General features: G+C 32.4%; 1 protein-coding gene across 1 annotated transcript; it reads right to left on the bottom strand.

Annotated features, from left to right (window-relative positions):
- Nucleotides 1-783: 783 nt before the first annotated feature.
- On the bottom strand, nt 784-27,716 carry LOC134839924 (uncharacterized). The gene is made up of 6 exons (XM_063855552.1): nt 27,464-27,716; nt 26,695-27,204; nt 24,206-24,389; nt 23,807-23,924; nt 1,362-1,523; nt 784-966 (listed from the first exon to the last, which is right to left on the bottom strand). The coding sequence occupies exons 1-6, from the start codon at nt 27,690-27,692 to the stop codon at nt 784-786; spliced, it is 1,386 nt and encodes a 461-aa protein (XP_063711622.1). The 5' UTR covers nt 27,693-27,716.

Genomic DNA, 27,716 nt, shown 5'->3' with positions numbered 1-27,716 from the left:
GTCTTTTCGCTCATGTCGAAAAGCTCTGGCAGCCGTCAGCAGGTGTCCACGATGAATGAAATTGACACCCAGAGTTACTGACTCTGAGTGGGTTTCAACCATGTGTATCATGCCAGCTGGCATAACAAGGGCCTGAGGCTCCTTCAGAACAACTTTCTGACACCCTCCAGCATCACAGCGAGATTAATCCCCGGGAAACACCGGTTTCCAAACCAGAGATTGCTGCATCAGATATTCCTGAATTATTTTCTTGTTGTTGACCGACGGAACCATCAAATAAAATGTTTTGCAGCCTACAAGAAAAAAAAGAACTAAATGGAACATATTTATATAATTCGTTGAAAAAATTGTGCACCAAACTTTGTTTAACCTTTGACTAAAAATCACATCACAGATGTAACGGAGAAATTCTTTTGAAATGGTGTTATTGCACGAGCCTGCGATAACAGCAGATAGCTTGACTCCTTCGTCGGTACTTCTGTCTTCTCCAACTTCCTTTTACGTATGTGTCCCAACGTCATATCCTTGACTGCTTTTGGAACAGAGAATTTTGTGGCGGCCGACAAGGAAGTATCAGCATCAATGATATTCCAGAACATTGGCGGCCTTAATCGGAACAAAGGTTGAACATCAGCTGGCTTAATTGATGGTATATATTCCTAGGATTGAACACAAAAGTGAGGTTAAACTTATTTGAAAACTGGAGTCTGATTAGGAGTCTAATTACTTTACAAATTGATTACCTTTTCCTTTAAGATCTACCGTCTAGCTGTCTTCCTCGGGTTATTCCTTCAGAATTTCGTCAATGAAACTGTCCCCATACATTCGGCTGTGAAACTGGTAACTATCCGCCTGTTGGCTTTTGAACCCTTTGATGGATTCAGCCGATAGAACTAACAAGGCCCCTTGTTGACCAGTAAACCAGTCTGACTGGATCCAGTTGACAAGATCAATCGCAGGCACGCACTGTATTAGACTTGAGGCAGGCATGATCAAACAAAATATCCAAAAAAGATGATCGAAGTTCAATTAAAACGACTTTGAGCTAATTTTAGTTTCAGATGCTTTCTTGCGAAAGTCTCTTAGTTCGCCAATGCAATTGGAGGTAACAGGTCAATATGATTGGCACTCGTGCTACAAGAGCTGTCTGAAACCACGGCAAAACTCCCCAAGAGCTTTTGGCTTTCCCCAAGAGCTGCTTTTGGTTTCTGTATCCGCACCAGAGGAGTTCGTTGATCTGTCCTCAGATCTGCGTCAACCAGACTATGAATTGGCGAAATGGAGCCTGGTAGAGGAAAGGGCGAAACAAACTCTGGTACGAGAGGAAGTGGATCTGGCCTCAGACACGGTCCAATAGGTACCTGGGGAAGTGGTACCATCCTAATTGACGCAGCTGACGCACCAATTGGCAACTGGCCGGTGACTTCCGAGGTATCTTCATCAATAGTGTTTGTCACTTCGTTGCCAACAGTACCTGGAGCAGTGCCCTTGGAGGTTTCGCCGTCATTCCTTGAAATAGAGGGCTAAAACAGTGATTTTGATTTAAATGCAGACTAGTAGAAAGACAATTATACTTGCAGACTAGCGGGTCGACAATTATATCAAATAAATACGGCGTTTTGTTACATACCATTGAAATGTGCAAAACGGGTTCCTCATCCTCCGGCTAATTTTGCACAAACTCGTCGCCAATTGTTCCTGCTACATTTCTAATCTCAAGCTTTCTCCACTAGGTTCTGGATAATGCAACTGTTCAGCTGCATCCTGTAGTGAAGTCAATTCAAAACCTAGAATATAAAGACTTTGAAAATTTTCTATAGGAAGAGCTGAGAAATCATCGTTATAGAGCACTGCTTCCATTGTTGTAAGATAGGGGCGTAAAGGAGAAGTTGTTTCTAATGAAACAATTGCTCTTCCATCCCGAAGAATTGCAAGCTCTCTCAAATGAAATTGATGATAATTGGAAGCTTTTTCCAATTAAGATTCGACAACAGCTGAATTTGTATTCACTGCAACAGCTATTCTTCTTAGTGGAGAATTATTGAAATCATTTTCGTGAATGAACTGGTACTGACAAGATGGAATGATAATGTTCGTGCTATAGTTTCCAGGTGATTGTAATGAGCAGATTCCCTTTCCAGATTCAATTGCAAGTAATGATGATTAGGAAGGGCAACTAAAATTCTTCCAGTAAACAGCGAACAATCGACAATTTTCAAACTGACATTTGGGTTATCAGATACCATGTAAGAGTTAGGTCTAGATCTAATAAGGTTAATTTGAACTTTGGATTTTGGTAGTAACAATTTTTCGCAAGTAAACAAATCAATGGCGAGCCTCCCAAAAAGTGAAAACGTTATCCCTGTTCCTAAGGATTTGCTCTATCAATGAACGAATGCATAAAAAAAGCATCGGGAACTTTTTAAAACTATATCCATGCCCTTGGAGGTTTCGGGAATTTAAAACTATACCAAGTATTCTTTTATTACTCTCTGCCAACGAGTTGAATTCACTCGATATTTGTGCTTAGTGAGGATTTAAGCCATTGGCGTTGTAATCCTTTGTAATTTTAAAATTAACTTTCTAATTGAAGAATAGAGAATGAGGAAGATTGTTTATAAAAGTTAAAAAAAGGTTCTGGTTCCTCATGTGAATCAACCTCCGATTTTGCTTTATGATTTGCTTTTTCTATCTTGAAAGCATCAAACAGCCTTCCCTTGAACAATTGAAGCTTCAAACTTAGATAGATATCACGCATATCCAAGTAGACAATACGATCAGTTTCAAATTAAAACTCAAACTCAATACTGCTTTCATCTAGAGAAGTATTAGGAAATACTGCTTGCCCGTAAAAAGAAAGAATTGCTTCCAAAACTGGGACATTATCAAAAATTTTTAGGGAAAATTTTGTAGAAGCCCCGTACCGAAAAGGTCTGCTTTGAATTAAAGTCATTCTAATTTGTCAAAAATATCTTTGCGAGAGCGATTGTTTTTCAACCTATTTTTTCGAGAAATGGTTCTACTAGCTCTACGCTTGGATCTTTTTTCCACCTCACAACTGTTTTTGAATTGTTTTTATTCCAACATCTTTTGCAAATCTTTTTGCAGCTAGGACTATATATTTTTAATAAAGGGGGTTGCAGTTCTCCCAAGAGTCTGTACGGGAGTACCAAAACCTCTTCCAGGCTGTCTTGCATTTCCACGAAAAATGTTAAGTTAGCTGAACTTTGAGCCACCATTTTGTATGAAGTATAAGTCAAAATTGATTATCCGAAATCTTGTGGAACAAGAGAACCGTTCGCGCATTTCCTACGAGCACAAAGAGAATTTTTTCGCCTGATATCCCTTAGTTTTTTTTTATGCTATGAAAAGATTTCTTCGAAAATTTTTCAATTGTAGATTCGTAAAGGATTGATAGTTTTTGTACTGTCCTGTAGAAATTATGTCCTCATGTTTTTCCTTGAAAATAAAAGAAATATAACGCACTAAAAGAGTTTTTTTTTTTATAACAACTACTATATTATATTTTATAAGATCACTATAAATCATCAGAGAATGTAATTTTATAATGTCGTAAGGGTTGTTATGATGTTAAAGTGGACCTTTTCCTTTCATATAAACCACTGTCCAATTCTGCCTTAAATCACAACGAAAAACGTGGCTCAAATCAGCAATTTGATTGGGAATTACTGATTGACTCTCAGGTAAAAGAATTGCTATTTTTTGTGAAATCTTATCTACTAATACATAAATTCCGTTATATAATTTTTTTTTTTGCATTTATACGTTTACTAACTTTGTCATTCAACGTACAACTACATCAATAATGCTTAGATACAATCCGGGGTCAAAATGCATCTGTTAAATCTATTTTTTATCCAAAGAGTTTCTCGGAAAAACGTCTATAAAAAAAACTTCCCTCAGTATCGTTTTGGTACAATGAAGGGTGAATTTTCTGAATTAGCAAGTTGCCATTCTCCTTAAAGATTTATTTTTTTTCCGACAGAAGTTTTGCAAATGAACTAAAACTATCAATCGGATAACAATTTAAAAAAGCATTAGAAATCAATCCATGACAATTGATCAAAAGAAATTTAATTTTAAAAATGACTAACTTTTAATCTAAAAAATCTCAGATTTTTTCGTGAAATTTTCCCATGTTTTCTTCGTTTTTGAGATCTTTGATGACGTATGTAGGAACTTTTTTAGTGTTTATTGCCGATTTTATAAGAATTTCATCTGTAAACTGTGGCTTGTATCCTTTTCGGAACTGAATATCACTTTTCGAAATTCTCACCCTATCTTCAATTTTGAGTTTTGGTTTAGTAATTTTCATTAACGATTTTTGATTAAAAAATAGATTTTCCGATATAAAATTTTTTACGACAATTCAAAGTATAAACAAAATGCTGTAATTTCAGAAAAGAAGAAATTTTTCATCATGATCTTCAAGTTAACAAGGTATTATATGTTTTAATGACTGATTGGCTCTCTCTGCAAATGCAGCTTTCTTTCACTCATTGGTGAGTAAACTTCAATGTCTTTCTCCTTGCAAAATTTTGTGAAAGTTACCCCATATTATGTTCCTTTATCAACCAAAAACTTTTCAGGAGTGTTTTTTTCCAGAAATCTTTTTTATGGAAAATTGCAGTTTTTGAAAGCAATTTTTTTGGTCAGTCTCTTTTTTTGTTACTTTTTGTTCCATCTTTTGTTTTCTTGGAAGTGTACGGAAATTTTTGATTGATAATAAGAGTACGGAATTAAAACAAACAGTTTCTGCCTATGTCAGTCGGTTAATGACAAAAGGGTTGATGATAGGTATCAATTGTTACCCTTTAGTTGAGCTTAAAATAATCTTTCTTTTGTGTAGAGCAGTTCTTTCTCGGTTTATTTCTAAAATGTGGTTTCGATATTTTACTACGTCTTCTTTCCGAAGGTCTTGAAGCTCTCCTCTTAATAGGTTTACTTAACACTCGCTCAGAAACTGAAAGAAAACTTTTGGGAAATTGAGAGTGAATTGTTCTCGAAGTCTTACGGAAACAATTTGAAATATTGCGAGAATAGAGACCTATGCAATCGGAGCTCGTATTAGAGCAATACATAAGTGAATCAACTGTTTTTGGGTTTGAATCAATCAAAAAATGACCATAAGGAACTGATGTTGCATCTTGAGAAAACTGTTTCAATGTGAGATCCTAGACCTAGTTGTTCACTTAATGTGTTGATATGTAAAACATCTCTCGATGACTTGAACAAGACTATGTATTTTGTAATTCTAAATCTCTTCACTGTTTGCTTTGATGAGACAAATTCTTTTTGATGTATATTTCATTCAGACACTTCTACAGCAGTGGCATATTTTACAATTTGTTTGGAATTTGAAATTTCTTCACAAGAATAATCAATTAAAAGCAAAAACTTAATTCTTTTATTGGGAAGGTTTTCGGTCAATTCCAAATATACTTTTCGGACAAATCGAGATTTTTGTTTTGCGTTTGACTATAAAGAGGTTGATAACGTTGATAAAAGAGGAAAATTCTGTCGAATGCTGGTTAAAAAATACCAATTTTCAACTAATCAAAAGTAAGATGAGGTTTTGCAGATCCACTTGGTCCAAATAGGAGAAAAAAAATTCGTTCTATGGTAGAAGCTAATTTGTTCATAGCTTTGGAGATGGTAGAAAACAACCGACTGTTTTTGATAAGATAGCTACCCTAGCTGTCGTTTCTTCACACGTTGTGGATAATATAATTCGAGTGATTGATTATACTAGCATCAAAACTGTAACAAATATTTGGCGCGAAAAAACTAACAGACATATATTACAGGTACCTTCAAACAACATCCATGACTTTTGATCATAATTTTCTTCATCAATAACAAAACTTCCCATATTTACGGGCTTGTCACATTGATCGACCATCTTAAACCTAGAAAAAAAGTTGACAATGACATTTAATTAAAGTTTAAGAAATAGCAGTACAATAAAATTATTGTGATTTACAATTTGTTTAAAAAACATCGAGTCCATGTTCCGTATGCAAATGATTTTGTTGCAGCAAAACGAAGAGTTTTTGCATGACGAATTGGGTAGTTGCTACACCTCCAATCCTTTTCTTCATCTTTGAAAATTAAAAAAACTTTATTTTTGGGCAAGCGTAGCCGTTCAATCTTATAATTTTTTTTTTCCAAAAACTCTGACAGAATCTTACATTTTTATAACCGTTTGTGGAAAATTCTTTCTCTGAGGCTACTCAAAATTTCATTGTTTTTCAGGTTTAGTATAATTTTCCGTAACCGCTCCTCCAACTGATTCCATGAAGATGCTTTGTACGCCAAGAAAATTGGGATGTTGCTTTGAAGTTTCTGGGAGGAAGAAGAGAATATCTTACAGTTTGTCCATCCTTACAAACTTCTAACTCCTTCACTAAATTGCTTTCAAAACGTTTAAAATACAAAACAACCCTGCTCTTTCTGTTATCTGTTTTTTTTATTTTTTTAAATTAAGATTATTAACAATAGACCAACGCATATACTGATGAACCAAATATTTTAACATATAAGCAGAAAGTAATCCAGTCTTGTGGCCAAGAAAGCATGAACTGGGGGGACTAGGTGCAACATAACAAAACCCAGGTCCTTTTTGACAGTAGAATTCACAGATCCAGCAGAGTCCTTGAATTGCATTTAGTCTAAAATTTTTGGAGTTTGCGAAAAAATAATCCAGAAAGAAATTTCCATATTCAACCAGACCTCCAAAAGGAATATTTTGATCCACTTCTTTCATTTTTATGTCCGGGTCTGAAACAATACAAGTAAAAAGGAATAAATTTTTTCTTTTTGCAGTTATCAAAAATGTAGTTTTATAATCCCAGAAAATTTAAACCTTTCTTTCAATTTCTGTACGTGCGTTTCTACAGTGCATTCGTCAATAATGATACAAATTTTTTATATTGTCCATACATAATCTGGTAATTAGGTAAGTATATCGAACAATCTATCATTTTCTTTTCTTTGTAGTTGTTTTGATTGACTATTTTTCCATTGATTCCGATATTCTATAAGTTCTTTTTTTTTGGTAATCAATCCGTATTCTAGGTAATTGTTTCTTCTACCATTATGCAGAGTCCACTCAAAATGGGATATTTGTTGGTATATTAACAAATTTTGCAAGTTTGGTATTTTTGTGATTCCGTAACAGTTAGTGAGACTTATTTTGGGTTTTTTCTTGTAGAGCAAGATGAAAAAGTCTCAATTTATTGAGATATTCAAGATATTTTTTTCTTGAAAAACCAATGATCCCACTCATACAATTTAACACATAAGCAACACAATTTTTTCTACATTACAGTTCTCAACAAACATAAACTCACCCAAAATTTGGGACAGTTATTTGAATTTGTTCAAAGTAAAGTTTAAATAGGCAACATATTTTTTTGCTTCATTCTTTTTTGCAGTGAAGAATCAAATATGAATGTAGGGAGGCTTATCAATATTGTACTTCTTGATCGTGAGACTAACTTGCCTTCTATTGTAAGTTGCTGTCATACACTTTGTAGCAGTTGGCAAGCTCCTGATCCATAGTTGACTCTTTGTCAGACGTTAGTTCCTGTATAAGAACGAGTCCAAGTTTTTCAGCATTGTGAATAACAGTACTTCAAATTGCTGCGGTTACTTCTCCTTCTATTTCACCAAGATAGACTTGCTGTCTTTTTTCGAGTTGTTTTCCAACTCATTTTTCTTGGATAATTGAAAGCATGGTTCAAAGTATAGTTTCCCCTTGTAGGATTTTTGGGACCAAGAAAATCTCCCAATTCTTGTTTGAGTTTTTGAGAATTTTAGTGACTTTTCTTGAGTAGATTTTTCAATAGGGGAATAGCCTGACAACTTGAGGAGCAATGAGAGAGTAGATTTTGAGATTAAATGAAAACGAAGTAGGCATATTTGAGTCATTCAATTTAACCATAAAAAGAAATAGACCTGTAATTGGAACTTTCGTGTGAAATGTGCAAAAATGGAACCGTGAGGGCGTTATTGTTCCTAAATAAATCTACAATTATCAGCTAAAATTATTGTTCGAGATGGCTGCTACTATGTGTCAAGGTCTTCCCATCTTTTATTCTGATTATTGTAAAAAAGTTCCATGTTTAGTGATTCTTAAGAAAAATTTTTTAACGTATTGATTTTATGTCTCTATCCACAATTCTTACCGTTCTTTAAAAATTGATTGGTTCATAATTAGTCATTTTTTGCAACGATAGAGTTAATTTCATTTCACATCTCAAATTATTGATTGTATTAAAACTCTGTACAAATACAGATTTACTCGATTGTTATTTCATCAATTGGCGAAGTTTTCAACCAACTTGATTGCGCTGTTCATCACAAATTGACATTAAAAGGAGCAGAAAAATTCAAACTTTTGCAGATAAAGGTTTTACGCAAAAAATTCTAACGTCAATAATTTTGTTTTGATCAGAAACTAGCTTCTACACAAACTAAAAGAGTTCGTAAAGTACAAAACCCAAAAAACCAACATGATTCGTTAAGAGTACTTGACTGTTTTTTTGATGGTTATGGATTTGTAAAAAGTGATCAAATCAGTTTTTCAAAGAAAAACTAAAATTTTTTTAATAATCTATCAAATGTTTACAAAATAATTTAAAAAATCTGAAAAAAATATCACAGTCAAGAAGAAAATTGCAAAAATATCTTCAAATTTGGTTTCGATATTTTACTAAGTCTTCTTTCCGAAGGTCTTGAAGCTCTCCTCTTAATAGGTTTACTTAACACTCGCTCAGAAACTGAAAGAAAACTTTTGGGAAATTGAGAGTGAATTGTTCTCGAAGTCTTACGGAAACAATTTGAAATATTGCGAGAATAGAGACCTATGCAATCGGAGCTCGTATTAGAGCAATACATAAGTGAATCAACTGTTTTTGGGGTTGAATCAATAAAAAAATGACCATAAGGAACTGATGTTGCATCTTGAGAAAACTGTTTCAATGTGAGATCCTAGACCTAGTTGTTCACTTAATGTGTTGATATGTAAAACATCTCTCGGTGACTTGAACAAGACTATGTATTTTGTAATTCTAAATCTCTTCACAGTTTGCTTTGATGATACAATTTCTTTTTGATGTATATTTCATTCAGACACTTCTACAGCAGTGGCATATTTTACAATTTGTTTGGAATTTGAAATTTCTTCACAAGAATAATCAATTAAAAGCAAAACTTTAATTCTTTTATTGGGAAGGTTTTCGGTCAATTCCAATTATGTTTTTCGGACAAATTGAGTTTTTTGTTTTGCGTTTGGCTATAAAGAGGTTGATAACGTTGATAAAAGAAGAAAATTCTGTCGAATGCTGGTTGAAAAATACCAATCAAAAGTCAGATGAGGTTTTGCAGATCCACTTGGTCCAAATAGGAGAAAAAAATTCGTTCTTTGGTAGAAGCTAATTTGTTCATAGCTTTGGAGATGGCAGAAAACAACCGACTGTTTTTGATAAGATAGCTACCCTAACTGTCGTTTCTTCACACGTTGTGGATAATGTAATTCGAATGATTGATTATACTAGCATCAAAACTGTAACAAATATTTGGCGCGAAAAAACTAACAGACATACATTACAGGTACCTTCAAACAACATGCATGACTTTTGATCATAATTTTCTTCATCAAAAACAAAACTTCCCAAATTTACGGGCTTGTCACATTGATCGACCATCTTAAACATAGAAAAAAAGTTGACAATGACATTTAATTAAAGTTTAAGAAATAGCAGTACATAAAACTATTGTGATTTACAATTTGTTAAAAAACATCGAGTCCATGTTCGGTATGCAAATGATTTTGTTGCAGCAAAACGAAGAGTTTTTGCATGACGAATTGGGTAGTTGCTACACCTCCAATCTTTTTCTTCATCTTTGAAAATTAAAAAAACTTTATTTTTGGGCAAGCGTAGCCGTTCAATCTTATAATTTTTTTTCCAAAAACTCTGACAGAATCTTAAATTTTTATAACCGTTTGTGGAAAATTCTTTCTCTGAGGCTACTCAAAATTTCATTGTTTTTCAGGTTTAGTATAATTTTCCGTAACCGCTCCTCCAACTGATTCCATGAAGATGCTTTGTACGCCAAGAAAATTGGGATGTTGCTTTGAAGTTTCTGGGAGGAAGAAGAGAATATCTTACAGTTTGTCCATCCTTACAAACTTCTAACTCCTTCACTAAATTGCTTTCAAAACGTTTAAAATACAAAACAACCCTGCTCTTTCTGTTATCTGTTTTTTTTTTTTTTTTAAATTAAGATTATTAACAATAGACCAACGCATATACTGATGAACCAAATATTTTAACATATAAGCAGAAAGTAATCCAGTCATGTGGCCAAGAAAGCATGAACTGGGGGGACTAGGTGCAACATAACAAAACCCAGGTCCTTCTTGATAGTAGAATTCACAGATCCAGCAGAGTCCTTGAATTGCATTTAGTCTAAAATTTTTGGAGTTTGCGAAAAAATAATCCAGAAAGAAATTTCCATATTCAACCAGACCTCCAAAAGGAATATTTTGATCCACTTCTTTCTTTTTTATGTCCGGGTCTGAAACAATACAAGTAAAAAGGAATAAATTTTTTCTTTTTGCAGTTATCAAAAATGTAGTTTTATAATCCCAGAAAATTTAAAACTTTCTTTCAATTTCTGTACGTGCGTTTCTACAGTGCATTCGTCAATATTGAAACAAATTTTTTATATTGTCCATACATAATCTGGTAATTAGGTAAGTATATCGAACAATCTATCATTTTCTTTTCTTTGTAGTTGTTATGATTGACTATTTTTCCATTGATTCCGATATTCTATAAGTTCTTTTTTTTTGGTAATCAATCCGTATTCTAGGTAATTGTTTCTTTTACCATTATGCAGAGTCCACTCAAAATGGGATATTTGTTGGTATATTAACAAATTTTGCAAGTTTGGTATTTTTGTGATTCCGTAACAGTTAGTGAGACTTATTTTGGGTTTTTTCTTGTAGAGCAAGATGAAAAAGTCTCAATTTATTGAGATATTCAAGATATTTTTTTCTTGAAAAACCAATTATCCCACTCATACAATTTAACACATAAGCAACACAATTTTTTCTACATTACAGTTCTCAACAAACATAAACTCTCCCAAAATTTGGGACAGTTATTTGAATTTGTTCAAAGTAAAGTTTAAATAGGCAACATATTTTTTTGCTTCATTCTTTTTTGCAGGGAAGAATCAAATCTGAATGTAGGGAGGCTTATCAACATTGTACTTCTTGATCGTGAGACTAACTTGCCTTCTATTGTAAGTTGCTGTCATACACTTTGTAGCAGTTGGCAAGCTCCTGATCCATAGTTGACTCTTTGTCAGACGTTAGTTCCTGTATAAGAACGAGTCCAAGTTTTTCAGCATTGTGAATAACAGTACTTCAAATTGCTGCGGTTGCTTCTCCTTCTATTTCACCAAGATGGACTTGCTGTCTTTTTTCGAGTTGTTTTCCAACTCATTTTTCTTGGATAATTGAAAGCAAGGTTCAAAGTATAGTTTCCCCTTGTAGGATTTTTGGGACCAAGAAAATCTCCCAATTCTTGTTTGAGTTTTTGAGAACTCAAAATACTGGGACTAGTGACTTTTCTTGAGTAGATTGTTCAATAGGGGAATAGCCTGACAAGTTGAGGAGCAATGAGATAGTAGATTTTGAGATTAAATGAAAAACGAAGTAGGCATATTTGAGTCATTCAATTTAACCATAAAAAGAAATAGACCTGTAATTGGAACTTTTGTGTGAAATTTGCAAAAATGGAACTGTGAGGGCGTTATTGTTCCTGAATAAATCTACAATTATCAGCTAAAACTATTGTTTGAGATGGCTGCTACTATGTGTCAAGGTCTTCCCATCTTTTATTCTGATTATTGTAAAAAATCGCGAGTTTTTTCCATGTCTAGTGATTCTTAAGAAAAATTTTTTAACGCATTGATTTTGTGTCTCTATCCACAATTCTTACCGTTCTTTAAAAAATTGATTGGATCATATTTAGTCATTTTTTGCAACGATAGAGTTAATTTCATTTCACATCCCAAATTATTGATTGTATTAAAACTCTGTACAAATACAGATTTACTCGATTGTTATTTCATCAATTGGCGAAGTTTTCAACCAACTTGATTGCGCTGTTCATCAAAAATTGACATTAAAAGGAGCAGAAAAATTCAAACTTTTGCAGATAAAGGTTTTACGCAAAAAATTCTAACGTCAATAATTTTGTTTTGATCAGAAACTAGCTTCTACACAAACTAAAAGAGTTCGTAAAGTACAAAACCCAAAAAACCAACATGATTCGTTAAGAGTACTTGACTGTTTTTTTGATGGTTATGGGTTTGTAAAAAGTGATCAAATCAGTTTTTCAAAGAAAAACAAAAATTTTTTTAATAATCTATCAAATGTTTACAACATAATTAAAAAATCTGAAAAAAATATCACAGTCAAGAAGAAAATTGCAAAAATATCTTCAAATTTGTAAACAAGAATTGATATTTTCTTCTGATTGTCAAGAACTTGCGGAAAACGTTTCAATTGTTTTAACAAAATGCAAAAAAGATTTAATTTTTTCTTCAAATCTGAAAATTGATTCGATTTTTTTTTGATCAGATGCGCGAATTCTTTCATTTTTTTTCAACAAAATGCGAAAAGTCTTTCACTTTTTTCGACGAAACACGAAAATTGTTTCAATATTTTTGACAATATGTGACAAGTGTTTTTTTTCTTTACGACAAAATGCGAAAATTATTTCACTTTTTTCAGCATTATGCCAAAAAAGTTTCCTTTTTTCAAGTTTCTTTTTTTTCGAAAATGCGAAAAGTGTTTCTTTTTTTATACAATTTTTCTGTCAATGTTTTAGACAAGATGCAGAAAAAACCATCAGCTATTTTGACTAGTCTGCAAACATTTTTAATGTTTTTTTTCTAATATGTGTGCGAAAATTAATCAAGTTTCCTAACATGTGGGCAAATTGGTAGCGGTAAATCAGGTTGTATTCTTATTGTTTTTCAATGGTTTACCCTGAACTTCTCATGTTTCAAATTCAATTGAAGAAAATTCTTATTTACACAGAACGAAATAAATATCAAACAAAAATCTTTCACCAATACTTTCAATCAAGGAGCTGTCGAGCAGCAGAGTGTTCTGGAGATTCTCTATAGAACGCAGTGCTGGTCGAGGTTGTAGTGGTTGTTGTGGTGTGATGTGGTGTTTTGTGGCATGGTTTCCGAGAAGCCCCCATTTTCGTCTACGATGGGGTTTTCTGCTGATCCCCTCTCCTCCTCCCATTGAAAGAAGAATTCGTCGACTGGTTGAGCACATATCTAGAGTCAGGACTTCGGGGTAGTTTATTCCCACGTTTTCAGACTTTTCCTTCATCGTTTACATTTCTCCAAGTTGGTTCTCTGTGATGGGTACTTGCGTCATATGATGATCGTTGAAATCCCTTTGGATCACCTCCACCATGGGCCAGACTTCGATTGGGATGTGCATTCGGGCCAAAAACACTCCACAGACTGTTTCTCGCAATTTATTTTAGACCAGGCAAAAATTCTACCAAGAACATATTGTTGCTGTTTTGCGCAGAAAACATCATTTTGAGCAAACAATTGAGTAAAAAATACAGAATAAAAACAAGAATAATGACTGATTTAAAGCTGAGAGAGGGGGTAGTTGACGGTAATTAAATTGAAACTGAAATGCGTAATGCTGAGAGGGGAGGTAGTTGACGGTAGTTAGGTTGAAAATAAAATGATTTTCAGTTAAGAGTGAGGGGTTCTTTCAATTCGAATGTATGGGTTGAACCAATCAGAATTGTTTTTCCATATTCGGTCTGTAGTCGCGTTGAATCAGATATCAGCTTATATAATAAAGTCGTATCCAATCGGAAACAAAGTTATTTTCAAAAAAAACTCTAAGACATTGTCGTTTCCAATCACAAAAACGATCATTTTTGTTATGGCGGTGTATCCAATAGGAGGACCCTTTTAATGACTTAAATCTTTCAAATAAGTAAGAGTTTACACAAAAGCAATCACAAAAAAATCACCCTAAAGTAATAACAAGAAAAACTGCCAATATAAGTAACAAAAAAATGAAAGAATCAGCATCTCTGCAATTTTCTCATTAGGTCTATTGATTTTTTTGTTGTAAACAATGAGAAATTGCTGGTTTTGGAGAAAATATTCAAGTTCTTTGAGTTTGATGTAAATTGCAGAGGATAGCTCTTAGTTGTTTTATTTTTCAAAGCAAATCTCTGGAGTAGGTAAACCTGCTCACGCAGGATTTTGAACTTTGAAAATTTTTTACAAAATGGAGGATTAAAAAAATTTGCTACGTTCAAACTTTATAGAACTTTGACACATTTGGGTATCGTGTAAGAAAAAAAAGAGTCTTTGATATATTTTTATATGATTTTTTTTATTATTTTCAATTTTTCTAGAATAAATAAAACTTCTTTCCTTGTCAGGTGTAAGTCAGCAGTAAGTTTAAAGCTTTGATACGCAAAACTTGGATCAAAACTAAACTAATTGATGGTGTAGGTTTCTCTGAAGAGACATTTACTTAGCCAGATAACTGTATTTTGTTTTATAGAAACGTCCAAAAAAGTTTGAAAAAAGTAAGAGTCAACATAAATTTTATCAAAAAAGAAAATCAATGAAAAATGTTTTTTTTTTGTCTTGTGAAATAACTCTTAACATTGATGGTCTGTCATAAATATTTTTTGTGTCATGTTTTTTGTTGATTATTGATTGATATCAAAACTATTGAAATTCCCAGGATAGTAAAGCTCGTTTCTCTATAATTACTGTTATCAAAACTTTTGAAAATTATATTGTTCCATTCAAATTGGTTGATTGATATTTCAGCTGCATCAAATAAAACAAAATCCAGTTTCTTAAAAAGAATTGGATAAAATTTTGCAATTTTTTTTACTTTTGCTTATTCAATTAGGGGCTCTTCAACTAAGTCTCCTACCAAATGTTTTGGGATATTCGAAATTTTCCATTTGTTCTCATGTTCTTTCTTTATTAACTAAAATGCGGTCACTGGAAAAAATGAAAAAATTGCGTGTCTTGTATGTCGTAGAGAGTACATTCGATCACAAGTATCAAGACATTGTAACCACTGTGGCGTTTTAAAAAGTCCATGTTTCAATTTTCTTTTATACTGCTTTATACCGTTTTATAAGAACTGAATCTTCATATTAAACAGAAGCAATCTTCTTTCAAAATTGCTACATGGTGATGAAACATACGCTCAGAAAATTCTAAGCACACTCCACGAGAAGGTGCATTTAAAAAATTCCCTGAAAACATAGCAAACATAGCATATAAAATTTTTACTGAGAAATTGTAACCTGAAAAAATCTAAAAATCTGTCCGAAGTTCTAGCATTTTGATAAACTTTGATAAAAATTATTCTAGTAAATAATATGAAATAACTTCAACGCATTTCTTAATCGTTCATTTATGCTTTTGCTCAAAGGCCCTCATTGATGATAAAACCAACTCGAGCGATTATCAGATTCAAATTATCGAAAAAATCTCAACGGAATCGATCCAAAAATCTTTAATCTATATCGAGAACTTCAGTAGCGGCTTGCTTACGGGGATTCTGTTGTTTTATTTTTCATGTAAAAGGGCATTAAGCGAGCTAGTAAATGGATATGTATTTCTGAAAAATTTGTACCAAAATCAGTGGATAATTATAAAATTTCGACTAATTGGTTCGTTTTGCCTAGCTATCATTTTATAAACTTCCTAAATTAGTGTCTCTGATTGAACTCATAGAGCAGTGCGTTTTCAAGCAGATAAAGGGTGGTTTATGTATCAAAATTAGAGAGTTTCAACAATTTTTGATAACTGTCGATGACAAAAAGATGAAAATTTGGAAAGTTTTTGCTGGATTTTGATCATTTCCAGATAATAAAGTACCTAAGCCTGCACTGGAAATTCACTTCAAAACCAAAATAAGAAACTAAAGCAAGAAGATACAGTTATGGGATCAGAAATTTTTTCTCTGAAGCGTCTTAGCAAATGGGGTTTTGTGTGAAACTTTGCATCGGAAAATAAAGGATCGATAAAAAGACGCAATTTTACAAGTGAATTTTGATTTTGAGTAGGTTCTTGTTCAAAGTGGGTTCAATAGATCAGGCAAAAATTATTTTAAAAAAATTTTTTTTTGACAAAATTAAACAGAAGTTCAATTTATTTTTTATCGGTTTTGAAATCAAAATGCTTGAATTGAGATTATAAGTTATAGTTTTAGGAAAAAATCATCATAAAAATCATCAAATTTTGGTTCTCTTACCTATCAAGTGTCTGCTTTTGTAGTAACGAATCAAAAACTAAATTTTTGGAAAAATATTTAAAAGCAACAAGGAAATACAGAATTGTAAACAAAACTGAAAAGATTTTCAAATAAATTTACTGTCTGACAATCGAGGTCAAATTGTCGTGACACTCTCTACGGGAATCGATCCAAAATTTTTTATCGACAGTTATAAATGAAATAGTAGAATTCTTACATTAAATCGGTGGTGTTAAATTGCAGTGTCAAACCTTATGAAATATCGAGTCGAAACGTATTTGCTAAATTTTTTGGTCAAAAATATGTTTTTTTTTTCATTTGTAAAACATCAATTTATTGAACTGTTTTGCTAGCTATCATTTCATAGGTTTTCTAGTTTATTGTCTGCATGCATTTTTCAGACTCACAATTTTTTCTATCGTTCTCAACGATTTTAGAAAAGTTTTTTTTTAATTGAAGAATAAAAGAAAAATAAATGAAATGTTTTTGCTAGATATTCCAGATCAAAGTTTTCTAAACTCTGAACTAAAAGATGTTTCAAAAACATCAGGAAAACGGAAGAATATACAGTTATCTGGTGCAGAAGTTTCTTAAAAAAAGGGGTTTTTTGATGCTAAATTTGCTTTGGATAAGAAAACGATCGTTGGATCAGAAAAACTTTAGCATCTAAAACTCATACTCTCAGCAAAACGATATTCAAATTTTATTGAAAAATTATATATGGAGATGGAAGATGAAGCAGAAACCAAATAAATGTTAATTTTTAAGTTCATTAAATTATTTGGTGAGTTTTGAGAAAAATGTTCTTGATTTTAGGTTATGAATAATCGTCTAAGAAACAATTGAAAGTCCAAGCTCTCAAGTTTGAGCATCGTAATTTTTTTATCGGGTCTTTTTTTTCTATCGTTTTGCTATATGAGTTAAAAGAAATTATGGAAAGTTTCTTTCAAAACTCAGATGAAAATGATCGGTTAGCTGATACGTTTTTTCCATTCATTCCATTGTCGTTTTAGTGATGGATGTCATGCAAAAACAGTTCTGTCGGAGGAAAGTAGATAAATCAGCAACCAAAAACTTGGGTTCAAAATCTGCGTTATTTTCTTACTTGCATTGTCAAAGAAAAAAATGCAAACCACAGCTGTTGAATAGTTTTGAAAACTGAGGACTAGAACTGATGAAGATGTAGAACAACTTCAGATCATCAGAAAAGAGAACACATACACCAATTTTGTTAACAAACAGATACAATTCATGAGATTTGACATAGAAAAATCCTCCAAATCTGTTTCATATACGAACCTAGGATGTTAATTGTGATAAGAACTTGGATAAAACATGTGTTTTCGGTAATTAGCAAAAAATTGAAAAAGTTTGTCAGAAATCATGCTTCACTTTTTTACTTTGGATTGCTATATAATGATTTGAATTTCAATTGAGTTTTGCTAATTTATAATGAAAAGCCAAGTTAGAATGGAATCATGGAAATTTTCAACATCTTTTCAAAATTGATATTAAAATATATTTTTTGAACCGATAATGTTTACAACATATATATACTCTAGGAGAGGAATTTAATAGCAAAATAGATACAGAGCGTGAATAAATAGGTTTTGGATAGATGCTGAGTCTATTTTGATGACTTGCACTTAACAGTTTTCTTTTTTTGACAATTTTTCCGAGTTTTCGGAAGTTTCAGCGGCATTTCAGTTAGGTTTCAGCATAGTTTCAGGTAAATAGAGCACTTTCTAAAAGAGTAGCCTCATCTAATAAAATAGTTAATAAGAAAAATTATATCAAATTTTGTCGTGTTTTGAAGTATTTTTGAAAAGCTTTCAATCTAAACATTTGAGCATCTTACCATTAACTTTCCATGATCCAAAAACATGATACATTCATTCCACTATCTACACGTAAAATACCAATGATATTCACCAACAACATAACGCGCGCCGAGTTTCTTTTCGAAAAAATTGGAGAAAAACTAAAAAAAATATCGTTTTTCTTACCATTCTCTTACCATCACACTGAAACCTTACCATTCCCTATCTTAAAACATTGGGAAACCTATTCCATAGCTATATACTTGGGAAAATTATCTTAATACAATGAATGTCTAGTTCTATTATATAGAGAAATCCGTACGCTATCTTAAAAGATCGGGCGCAGAGAACTTTTTCTGAAATTTTCTTACCATCTCAAACCTCTGGTAACACCTATAACCTATCACAATACATATGAAATCTATTCCCTATCTTAATACATATGTGGGTGACCGGATGCTCTGCTCCCTACCTTAAAACATGGGGGTCACCCAATGCCCCCCTGATCGCCACCAACATATACAATCTACAACTCCGATGATTTACTGACGATTTAGCGCTTAAAATTAGCTCTAAAAAAGCAATAAATATCGCAAATTCATCGCAAAAAAATCAGTTTTTTTCCCACCTGCAGTTCGCCACCTGCAATTTGATACTAGTAAAGTTATTATTAACGTTAGCAGATTGTTACAAAAATTGTCCTGCAGACTAATCGGACCTTGACAAAATATGCGTCGTCTAGCTTTACCTTGTAAATCCTCGTTAAACCATAAAAATGATGCTTGTGTGGGGTGGGGGAAGAAAAAAGCGCCAAAAACGTTTGCAAATGCACCGCTAATTCATTTCTAGATTCATCGCTTGATGAATCCCTCCTCACAACCCTGGGGGCCTTCAATTTACTCACTCAAGTTCATTTTATTAGTCCCCAACCCCGCACCTCGTCCCATATTTACTATTGGGCCGGAGAAGGTAAATGGGAGGGGGGGGGGGGGGGGGGGAGGGCGTGGACAGAAGAGATCACTCTACACTCATTCTGCTAGCGTGTGCTAACATACATTTAATTTCTATAATGTAGTAATTTCGTAAACAACTTTTTGTGTCAGTTTTTAGCAAAAATTTTACTCAAAACTAAGCAAATCCTTTAACTCTAGAATCTAAGGTTTTTTTCACTTATACCGCCCAAAAAGTCATTTTTTCACTATCGTTAGCTGAAACTATCTTACTTCAATTTGATTGGCTAGAATTAGCCTATCAAATTTCAGCACCATTTTAAAATGTTTTCTCTATACAATCTTCAGTCGATTCATAATAGGGGCCGAATTAGCCGGAAAATTAATTATTTTGAAAATTGTTCGTGTGATAGAAATAACCTGCAGTTTTACTTAGACCAGAAAAAAACACAAAAAATATGCTAAACATCTCATAAAAACTTGGCCTTGTTAGAAATAAGCTAAAAAAATTATTTGAATTCCCTGGATCCATTTCTACATTTTCTGAAACTCTCATCCTTGGTTTCAAACCGTGATAAAAAGTAATGCCGTTTCAATTGTGTTCTGAAAACTTCAAGTTGATAGCTGCAAAACTGTTTGCTGATTTCTTACGCACTTTCATTTTTTTTAAGCTAATTGTTTTTACTAAAATAAACGTTGGGGTCGATTAATAGATCCCTTTGTTTAAATTGGTAACTTAAGTTATAAGTCTCGTTTAAACTATATCATAGAACATAGTTGATCTGATCTTAGAGTTAAAGTGATTGTAATATAAACAGATAAATTAAAAAGGTTGATTAAATATACAAGGTTAAGTGTTATGCACAACTGTTCATCCATTGTTAACTTTTACCAATAGGAGGGTTTGTTGATTTTTTTAACTTATTGCTTTTTATTTTTTAAAAGATTCGTAGGAAAGTAGCGAATATAAGGTGTGGAGAAGTTGTTGTACAATTCTTGCCGGGAAAGGTTACACTGTCTAATCCTCAGTGTCAGTTGGGGTACTGTCAGATGCTAGGGTGGTGGCACCTCGTTTTCTTTTCGGTCCGTCAAATTTGACTGAAGAAATTTCTTCACTTAAATTTTGAGTGAAGTTTTGAGTGAATCTATTTGATGCGAAAATTTACTCTCCGAGCATTTTAGGTTTTTGTAAGAAGAAGTTGAAAATTGAAAATATTTTGGCCGTCCGTTTCAGCGTAAGAAATTAGAGTCACTGAAAAAGGCAGGCAGGCTCATCCGAAACAGTTTTAGTTTTGTTTCCCCTGCACCTGCTATTAAACTTCGGTTCTCCGCTCTTTTTATCTCTGTTTGTCTCTTATCCTCCGTTTGATCAGGAGACTGATATTTGCATTTAATCGCAATTTGCAATATTTAGTTTAACTGGGGGAACAATAATTCCATCTGCTTTAGTTACTTTAAAATTTAGAGCAGCGGGGGTTTCATCCTTTTTCAAAGCCAAAACATTAGTCACACTCCGCCTGACTGGCTTCGTGGATAAATACTCAGTTCCCTCGATCATCCGTTAAACTTTATTGAAAATTTTGCCCTTTTCCAAGGTAAATAAAACTTTAAGAAAAAAATCCGTTCAGTGTTCGAAAAGTTAGATATTTGGATTTGACTTTTAAAGTTTTAAGTTAAGTTGTTCAGTTGAAATTTGAATCAAATATTAAGTTAAAAAAATTCTTATCTTGCGGTGTGAACAAATTTAGAGAAGAAAAGAGTCCACTCGGATCTTATGAAAACAATTAAAACAATAGCCTTTTATTTCAGTGTAGCATTTCCAATACTACACTATGAGAGTGTTTCCCCAGTTTTGTAAAACTAATGACAATTGGTAATTAAATTGAATTGATAATATAGAAAAACTGTTTTCCTAGCTTTTGTGAGACAGTTTTTTTTTTTTTAATTTTGCAAATGATGGCAAAGCGCTTCGTTTTTATCTCTGTCTAAATTACAATTAAGCATCGCATACTTTGCTTAGGCCGTAAAGAATGATCTGGTCTGCAAATAAGATCCCCTACCATTTCTAAAACATTGCATTAGGTTGAAATCGTAACTCGCCATCAAATTCAAATCTCCATATTTGTTTCATTTTAAGTTTCATTTTGGCTGTCTCGAAAATTGAACTTGTTTAGAACCCGGGTTGACCTCCATAGACCAAAAATGCTAATCATACAATTCCATAAACTAAGTTTATGAAAAAATACTAGTCATATAAAATTTCATACATTTTGCTAAATTGGTGCCGTCGACCATTCAAAAAACTTTTTTCTTGTTGTGGCATAAAACTCGGTGAATCGTACTACATAAAAAAAGAAAAACTTATGGAAAATGTATGACTAGCTTTTTTTTTCATGGCGACGACAATTATTTTTCAAAGTATTTTTGTGTGTTTTTTTTCAACGTACATTTGATTTCCGTACTCATACAAACATTTTTAAAAAATTTTGCATGCAAAATTTAATTTTTTGTGTGTATAAAGTAGTCCTAGATATACTAATATCGGATTTTTTTTTCCTTTTTCTTCATAACTTTTTCAAAAACGCTTAAAACTCCTTTTTTTTGTATGACATGTTTTCCTATGCTTTGAGCAATGTCTGGCAATTTAAAAATTCAAATTTTACAAATAATCATCTTTGAAAATTTTTGCCAAAATTTAAAAGTTCGTTGCTTTTGTTATTTTATTTGTGTGAGACAGAATTAAAACATTTCAGGCTGTTTCCAAAGCTTATTTATCACGAGACGGCCAAACTTTTGGTTACTACGTTTGAATAATCAAGGTTTATGTCATTTGTATTCGGTTACGAACACAACCAGAAAATTTTGAGATATTAAAATGTAAAAAATCAAAATTTTTGGTTTATGGAAAAATGCTAGTCATACAATTTCCATATATGAAAAAATACTAATCATAGACCTTTCATGCAATTTTCTGTGCTTATGGAATTGCATGAAAAGCGTATGATTAGCATTTTTCCATATATGAAAATTATATGACTAGCATTTTTGGTCAACCCCGGAACTTACTGGGTATTAAAACACATAATTCGTTCTTTTTTCAACTTTCGAAACAGTAATTGAGTTTTTGATGAATCCTATGCTGATCCAAAAACAGAAAAACAATTAATAAGGAAACTTTCGACTTGTATTATATTTTTGAAAATCACTATTTCAAACCGTGCAAAAGGACCCAACATTTGTCAATATAGAATTTTATTTAAAAAAATTATTCTTTTTTCTGACGTTTTTGGTGTTCCGATTACTTACTAGGGTTTATATATGGATTCGGCTATTTTTTTGATGGCACAGAAAAAGAAAAAAGTTAATTTGGTTGGGTCAATTTCAGTTGTAATTCGAAACACAGCAAAAACTTGTATAATTCAGTTTTTTTTATTGATTTAGATTCAAACATGTAGTCACCAGTCCAGACTCTGCAGCCATGAACAATCTGCCAAAAAAGTGTTCGTTTCCCATTTTTAAGAATAGCAACACAAATTAGATTTCAATAGATAAGGCAATAAAAGTAATTAAAACACTCAAAATTGCCCAGTTCGTAATTTTAACTTAGAGTGGTACAATGTGTTTGGCAAACAGAATTCATTTACCCGCACTCATTAAAAAGAGAAAATAATCAGTTATATTACAATTATGAATGTACTTTTATCAAAACTATAATTAAAACGAAAAGCCAAGCTTAGATGTTCAAACAATTTATAATCCATTTTCATGATAACAATTTTCATGACATTATAATAAATTATAATTAATTATAATTGATTAAATTGTTTCCGAAAACCTCTTATAATCTCTTTTAATCTCCTACAATTTCTTATAATCTGTTATAATCTATTATAATAGTTCACAATAATTTTTTCATTATCAATTGTCTTGCCACTTTTTGGTTCATCTGAGCACAAAGTCATACCACGAAACAGAAGTTTCATAGAGATCCCTTCATATTAGTTGAAAGAACTCCGCGCTATGAGAAATATAACTCTTCTATATAAATCATGCAACTAATGCAGTGTGCTGATGTTTCAGTGGTAATTTTTTTTTTAAAATATACATCATGAAACAACTTTAATCAAGAAGAAATGAAAAAATAAAAACGTTATAAATTTGAATTGATTTGAAAAATTTAAGAACAGTTTTCCCATTTTTCAGATAAACCAACGTCTACAAAAAGCATAAAATATAAGCAATTAACATGCAAGGTCGAAGACAAAAGCGGCAAACAAAAGGATTGTTAACGATCATAATGGATTTTTACTGCAAAACAAGTGAGATAGGAATTCGGATAAAACAATTGTTTATAATCGATTATTATGTTTTATAATTGATTATATTTGATTTCAAAAAGAGCGGTTATAATCAATTATTAATTGATTGAAATCATATTTTTCTCAATTTTTGTAAGACTGGTACTAGAATCATTTTATATTCGATTATTAACGCTTGAAACTGTATGTGGGTGTTTTATTCACATCAATATTGGTTTAATTATACATTGGGTTAATTTTTCTGTCCATTTTTTTCGTTATCCACGCTGTTAGACTATCGAAAACTGCGGCCAGCATATCACAAAACAGAAAGAGGAATTCAACCACTGTGACCAAACTCGCACCAATGAATATTCCTCCGAGTCCGCCAAATGCACTGATGATGTCCAGGAATGAGAACTTGAGGCTCACTGTAATCTCAGTTGAAATCATCGACTGATTTTGGTCAGAGCTGTTTATAATTTATTTACTATGAATTTAGGCCTATCCTTAAAAAAAAACATCTTTTTTTCAAATACTAGGCGCTCTAACGTTCGAAAATGTTATTTCCAGAATCTTTCTGATTCCACGAGAAAACCTCTTGATATTTCCGCCAAACTTAATAAGGAAAACTCAGGTTTTTATAATATTGACTCAAAAGGCAGCCAGTTAACCATTGAATCAATGATGCATTTACAGCTTTTGCACATGCTCATAATTTTCCTGCATTTAGTTTTTGATTTTTTTAAACACCCCTGAATTTGAATGCTGACGTCAAATGCATTTCGTCGCCAGTACTCCTCTGAAAAATTAGAGAGAATTGGATTCAATTGTCGCATTCTGGCATACGATTCGCGTGATGGAAATTTAGTTGACTGCGTTTTTATATGGTATGACTTGAAATCGCATTGAGGACGGCACTCCATACTGCATTCACCTGCAAAAATAATTCTATAAAGCAAGAAACATTCGTTTTAAATTTTTAACTTATTCTTTTTTCTATTTGTTTTGGTAATCCTTGATTTACATCTGCAACCGCAAAAATACTCTTAAATAATATTTTTTGGCAATGTTTTGCAATTGTTCTTGCGATTGCATTAAATCAAACTAGAAAACAAAAAAAAACTACAATGTTGAATTCGAATTTTTGGTCATTTTAGATTGAAACTTTACTCTATTAGGTTAGTAATTAAATTTGAATCAGCAACAACTCAGATTCAATAAAGAAGGTTGTTGGAGCCAAAATATTCAAGAAAATTTTTTGTCGAAACTTTTTAAGTTAAGCTTTTAACTTTCCAAATGAAAAGCTAAAAAAAACAGATCTAGCAAAAAACCTTTTTTGATGGGTTGAGAACTTACGGTATCACTAAACAATTGAATCAACATTGCACTGAATCAACATTGCACTTGAGCGCTACAACATTGCGAAATTAGTAGCGATCAAGGAATGGCATCCAGAATGATTAAGTAAGTTGCCCATGAAAAAGCTAAGTAGATTATCTCATTTGAAAAGAGAAAAATCATGATTATACTGTCAGTTATCGTAGCAGGCTTTGAATTGATAAGCGTAGCTTTCATTTCGCGAATGCAACTTATGAAGAGAATCTTTATTAATGGTAAAAAAACAAACTAATTGAGCTGACATGTTCAAAAGATGGAAGTATATTGATGAAACAATTTAACAATTTTCCGTTATGATTCGTATTATAAAGATATTTCACCTGTGATCGTTTTTTGTAAAGTTATGAAGGTTTAAAGGTTGCCATTTTGGCCATTTTGACCAATTTGGGACAATTACCGCGCGATATAATTCGCGCTATTAACGCGTAAGCGGAGATTTAATCCGTCTTATAAATCGTTTCAAATTGGTTGAACGAAGCTTATTTGCCATAATTGATTTGTTACAAGGAACGAAATCTATCTTTTTCTGCTTTATATGGCGTGTGGGGGATGATTTTCATTAAAAAAACTTTAAAAAGTTTTAATTTTTTCTATGTTCTTACTGCTACTCCATAAACCTTAAAAGGCAGTCGGAAAATTCAGGGCTTTGGCTTGATACGAGCAGTTTTGTTTCGAATTGTTTTTAGTACAAGATAAAAAGTTCATCCACCCGCCCAATAAAAAAGTTCACGCGATATAATCTGATCGTGGAAAAGAGTTGAGTACCTTCTTAAATATATCAAACGATTTAAACTGGCAATGGTCTTTTTTGCAGTGCTAAATCAATTAGAGTTGATGCGTTTATTTTTTACCCCAGCAGTACGAACAAATTATAAATAAAAATTGCACAACGCTTCATCGAAAATGCTTCGACAGTGAAAAATTTTAAAAAACGTAATTAATTTCAATTTCAATACCAAAATTGCTTTGTAGAAAAAAAATCCCAAGCATAATCATTTTAAGACAATTCATCTGACCATCTTGCTGGCGTCTTGCAGCTTTTTCAACCCAAGATTTCAATTGATTGCCATATCCCAATATTATAATCAATTAAAGTTTTCGTCCTTAATTTTCCGAAAAAAAAAACTATTATTATACATGAGAATGAAAAGATTTAATTTCAGAAAAAAGATGTGGTATAACAAGTTAAAATGAATTTTATAAAAGTAGCAAAAACTTGTTATCTATTGAATTTTATACTTGTAGGATAGGGTTACCACGTTTTCAAGAACCACAACAAACTGTTTTGAAAACTCGATCATATTTCAAAAAAAATGTCAGTTTCACCCATATATGAGGAAAGAAATAGTGGCATTGAAACAATCACATAAAATCCTTTGGAAAAGTTTGCTTCTTTTCTGTAATTGAGGTTAACTGAATTTTCTTAAAGAGTTTGATATTGAAAAATTAAAGTTATTGAATACAACTTTTCTTTCCGCCACTGCAAACAGTTTTTTTGACAATTTTTATTTTGTTATTGTTGTAGACCTCAAAACATGGATATTTTTTTCTGAGCAATACCGGCTAGATGTATTGCTTCAAAGTCGCTATTCTAAAATTGAATTTCACTTCTGATTACGGTTTTTAACGTAAGGTCAGCTTTGAACGTTTGATAGATAATTACATCAAAATTTTATCCAATATTTTAGAGTTTCACTTTTCTCTGATGTGTTTATCTGTTGCTGAAGAATAATAAAAATTATATTTCCTATAAACCAAATTACTCTATATGTACGCATTTGAAAGATCATTTAGAAACTTATTATCTATTTTTTATGTAACGTTAAAGTTGTTTTGCTTACCCAATGCCTCGCCACTGTCGAAAGGGCAAACGACCATGTCCAATAAACCACAGATTCGTATTTTATCATCGGCTCTTGCATACCTCAGCATATTACAATCACAACTCATTTGCTCTTTCAGAGTAATGCATTCACCTATGCATAGAGGGTAAGTATATTCCTCACTATACTTAAGGACCCCTCGTGTACCCTCATTGAGACAATCTGTTGTTCCCGAGTTGTCAGCGTATTGGAACAATTCGAGTCCAATATTGTGAGAATACCCCGGACCAATTTTAGTCATTATATTATGATCTTTGACCGAGAAGTGACTACCAGGCATAACGAAATAAATTTCCACCTGCAAGTCATTTCTGCCAGTGACGCTAGCAGATACTGGGTCGATCATGAAGCTGATTTGAAGGCGCTCGTAGGGTCCATGAACAAATGCATTTGTAAGAGTAAGTTTATGACAGAATATTGAGGTAGTTTGTTGCTGAGTCCAATGCAATGCATCAAGGCAATTATCATCTAATAAAAATAACATGAAAGTTTTTTCAGCACAATCTGAGTGCCGAGATTACTCAAGAATTTATATGTAAAAAATTAGTTCTATAAATTTTTTGGAAGAGAATTTCATTTTACATGAAACTTCTAGAAGATGCATATACAGATGCATATAATCGCGAAAATTTTTTATTGAATAACTCATTGTCAAAGCACGATTTTCTAGAACATAAGTTTCATGCTTTTATCGATAAGTTCTGGCAAAAATGTAAGAAAACGCTACCTCTCCATAAGCAACGTATGAAAAATTGTTCAAATTTTGGTAGCATCCGTTTTATTAGTGTAGTGGTGTCTCCAGATGAAGTTGTTTGGTCACTCTTTGATCCCTGTTCAGCTGCGAAGTCAATCAAAGTGTTCTCAAGACTACTTTGCACTCCTTTGAACAGCAGAAAAAGTTTCTTTGACAAAATGATCAATTTCCTTAAAAACATTAAGATGTACTTTTGCTGCATTAGAGAAATTCAACAAATAACGCT

Source organism: Symsagittifera roscoffensis, chromosome 2, assembly GCF_963678635.1.
Source record: "Symsagittifera roscoffensis chromosome 2, txSymRosc1.1, whole genome shotgun sequence".
NCBI lineage: Eukaryota > Metazoa > Xenacoelomorpha > Acoela > Convolutidae > Symsagittifera > Symsagittifera roscoffensis.
Note: the sequence above shows the minus strand (reverse complement) of the source record. Positions and strands in the feature narration are given on the sequence as shown.

Excerpts from the sequence above, each read along its gene's own strand:
- LOC134839924 (XM_063855552.1), bottom strand. The coding sequence starts at position 27,692 with ATGCAGCAAAAGTACATCTTAATGTTTTTAAGGAAATTGATCATTTTG. Across the intron at positions 24,390-26,694 it reads CGACAGTGGCGAGGCATTGG|GTGAATGCAGTATGGAGTGC; the intron begins GTAAGCAAAACA and ends TTATTTTTGCAG. Across the intron at positions 1,524-23,806 it reads TATTCATTGGTGCGAGTTTG|CCCTCTATTTCAAGGAATGA; the intron begins GTCACAGTGGTT and ends TCACTGTTTTAG.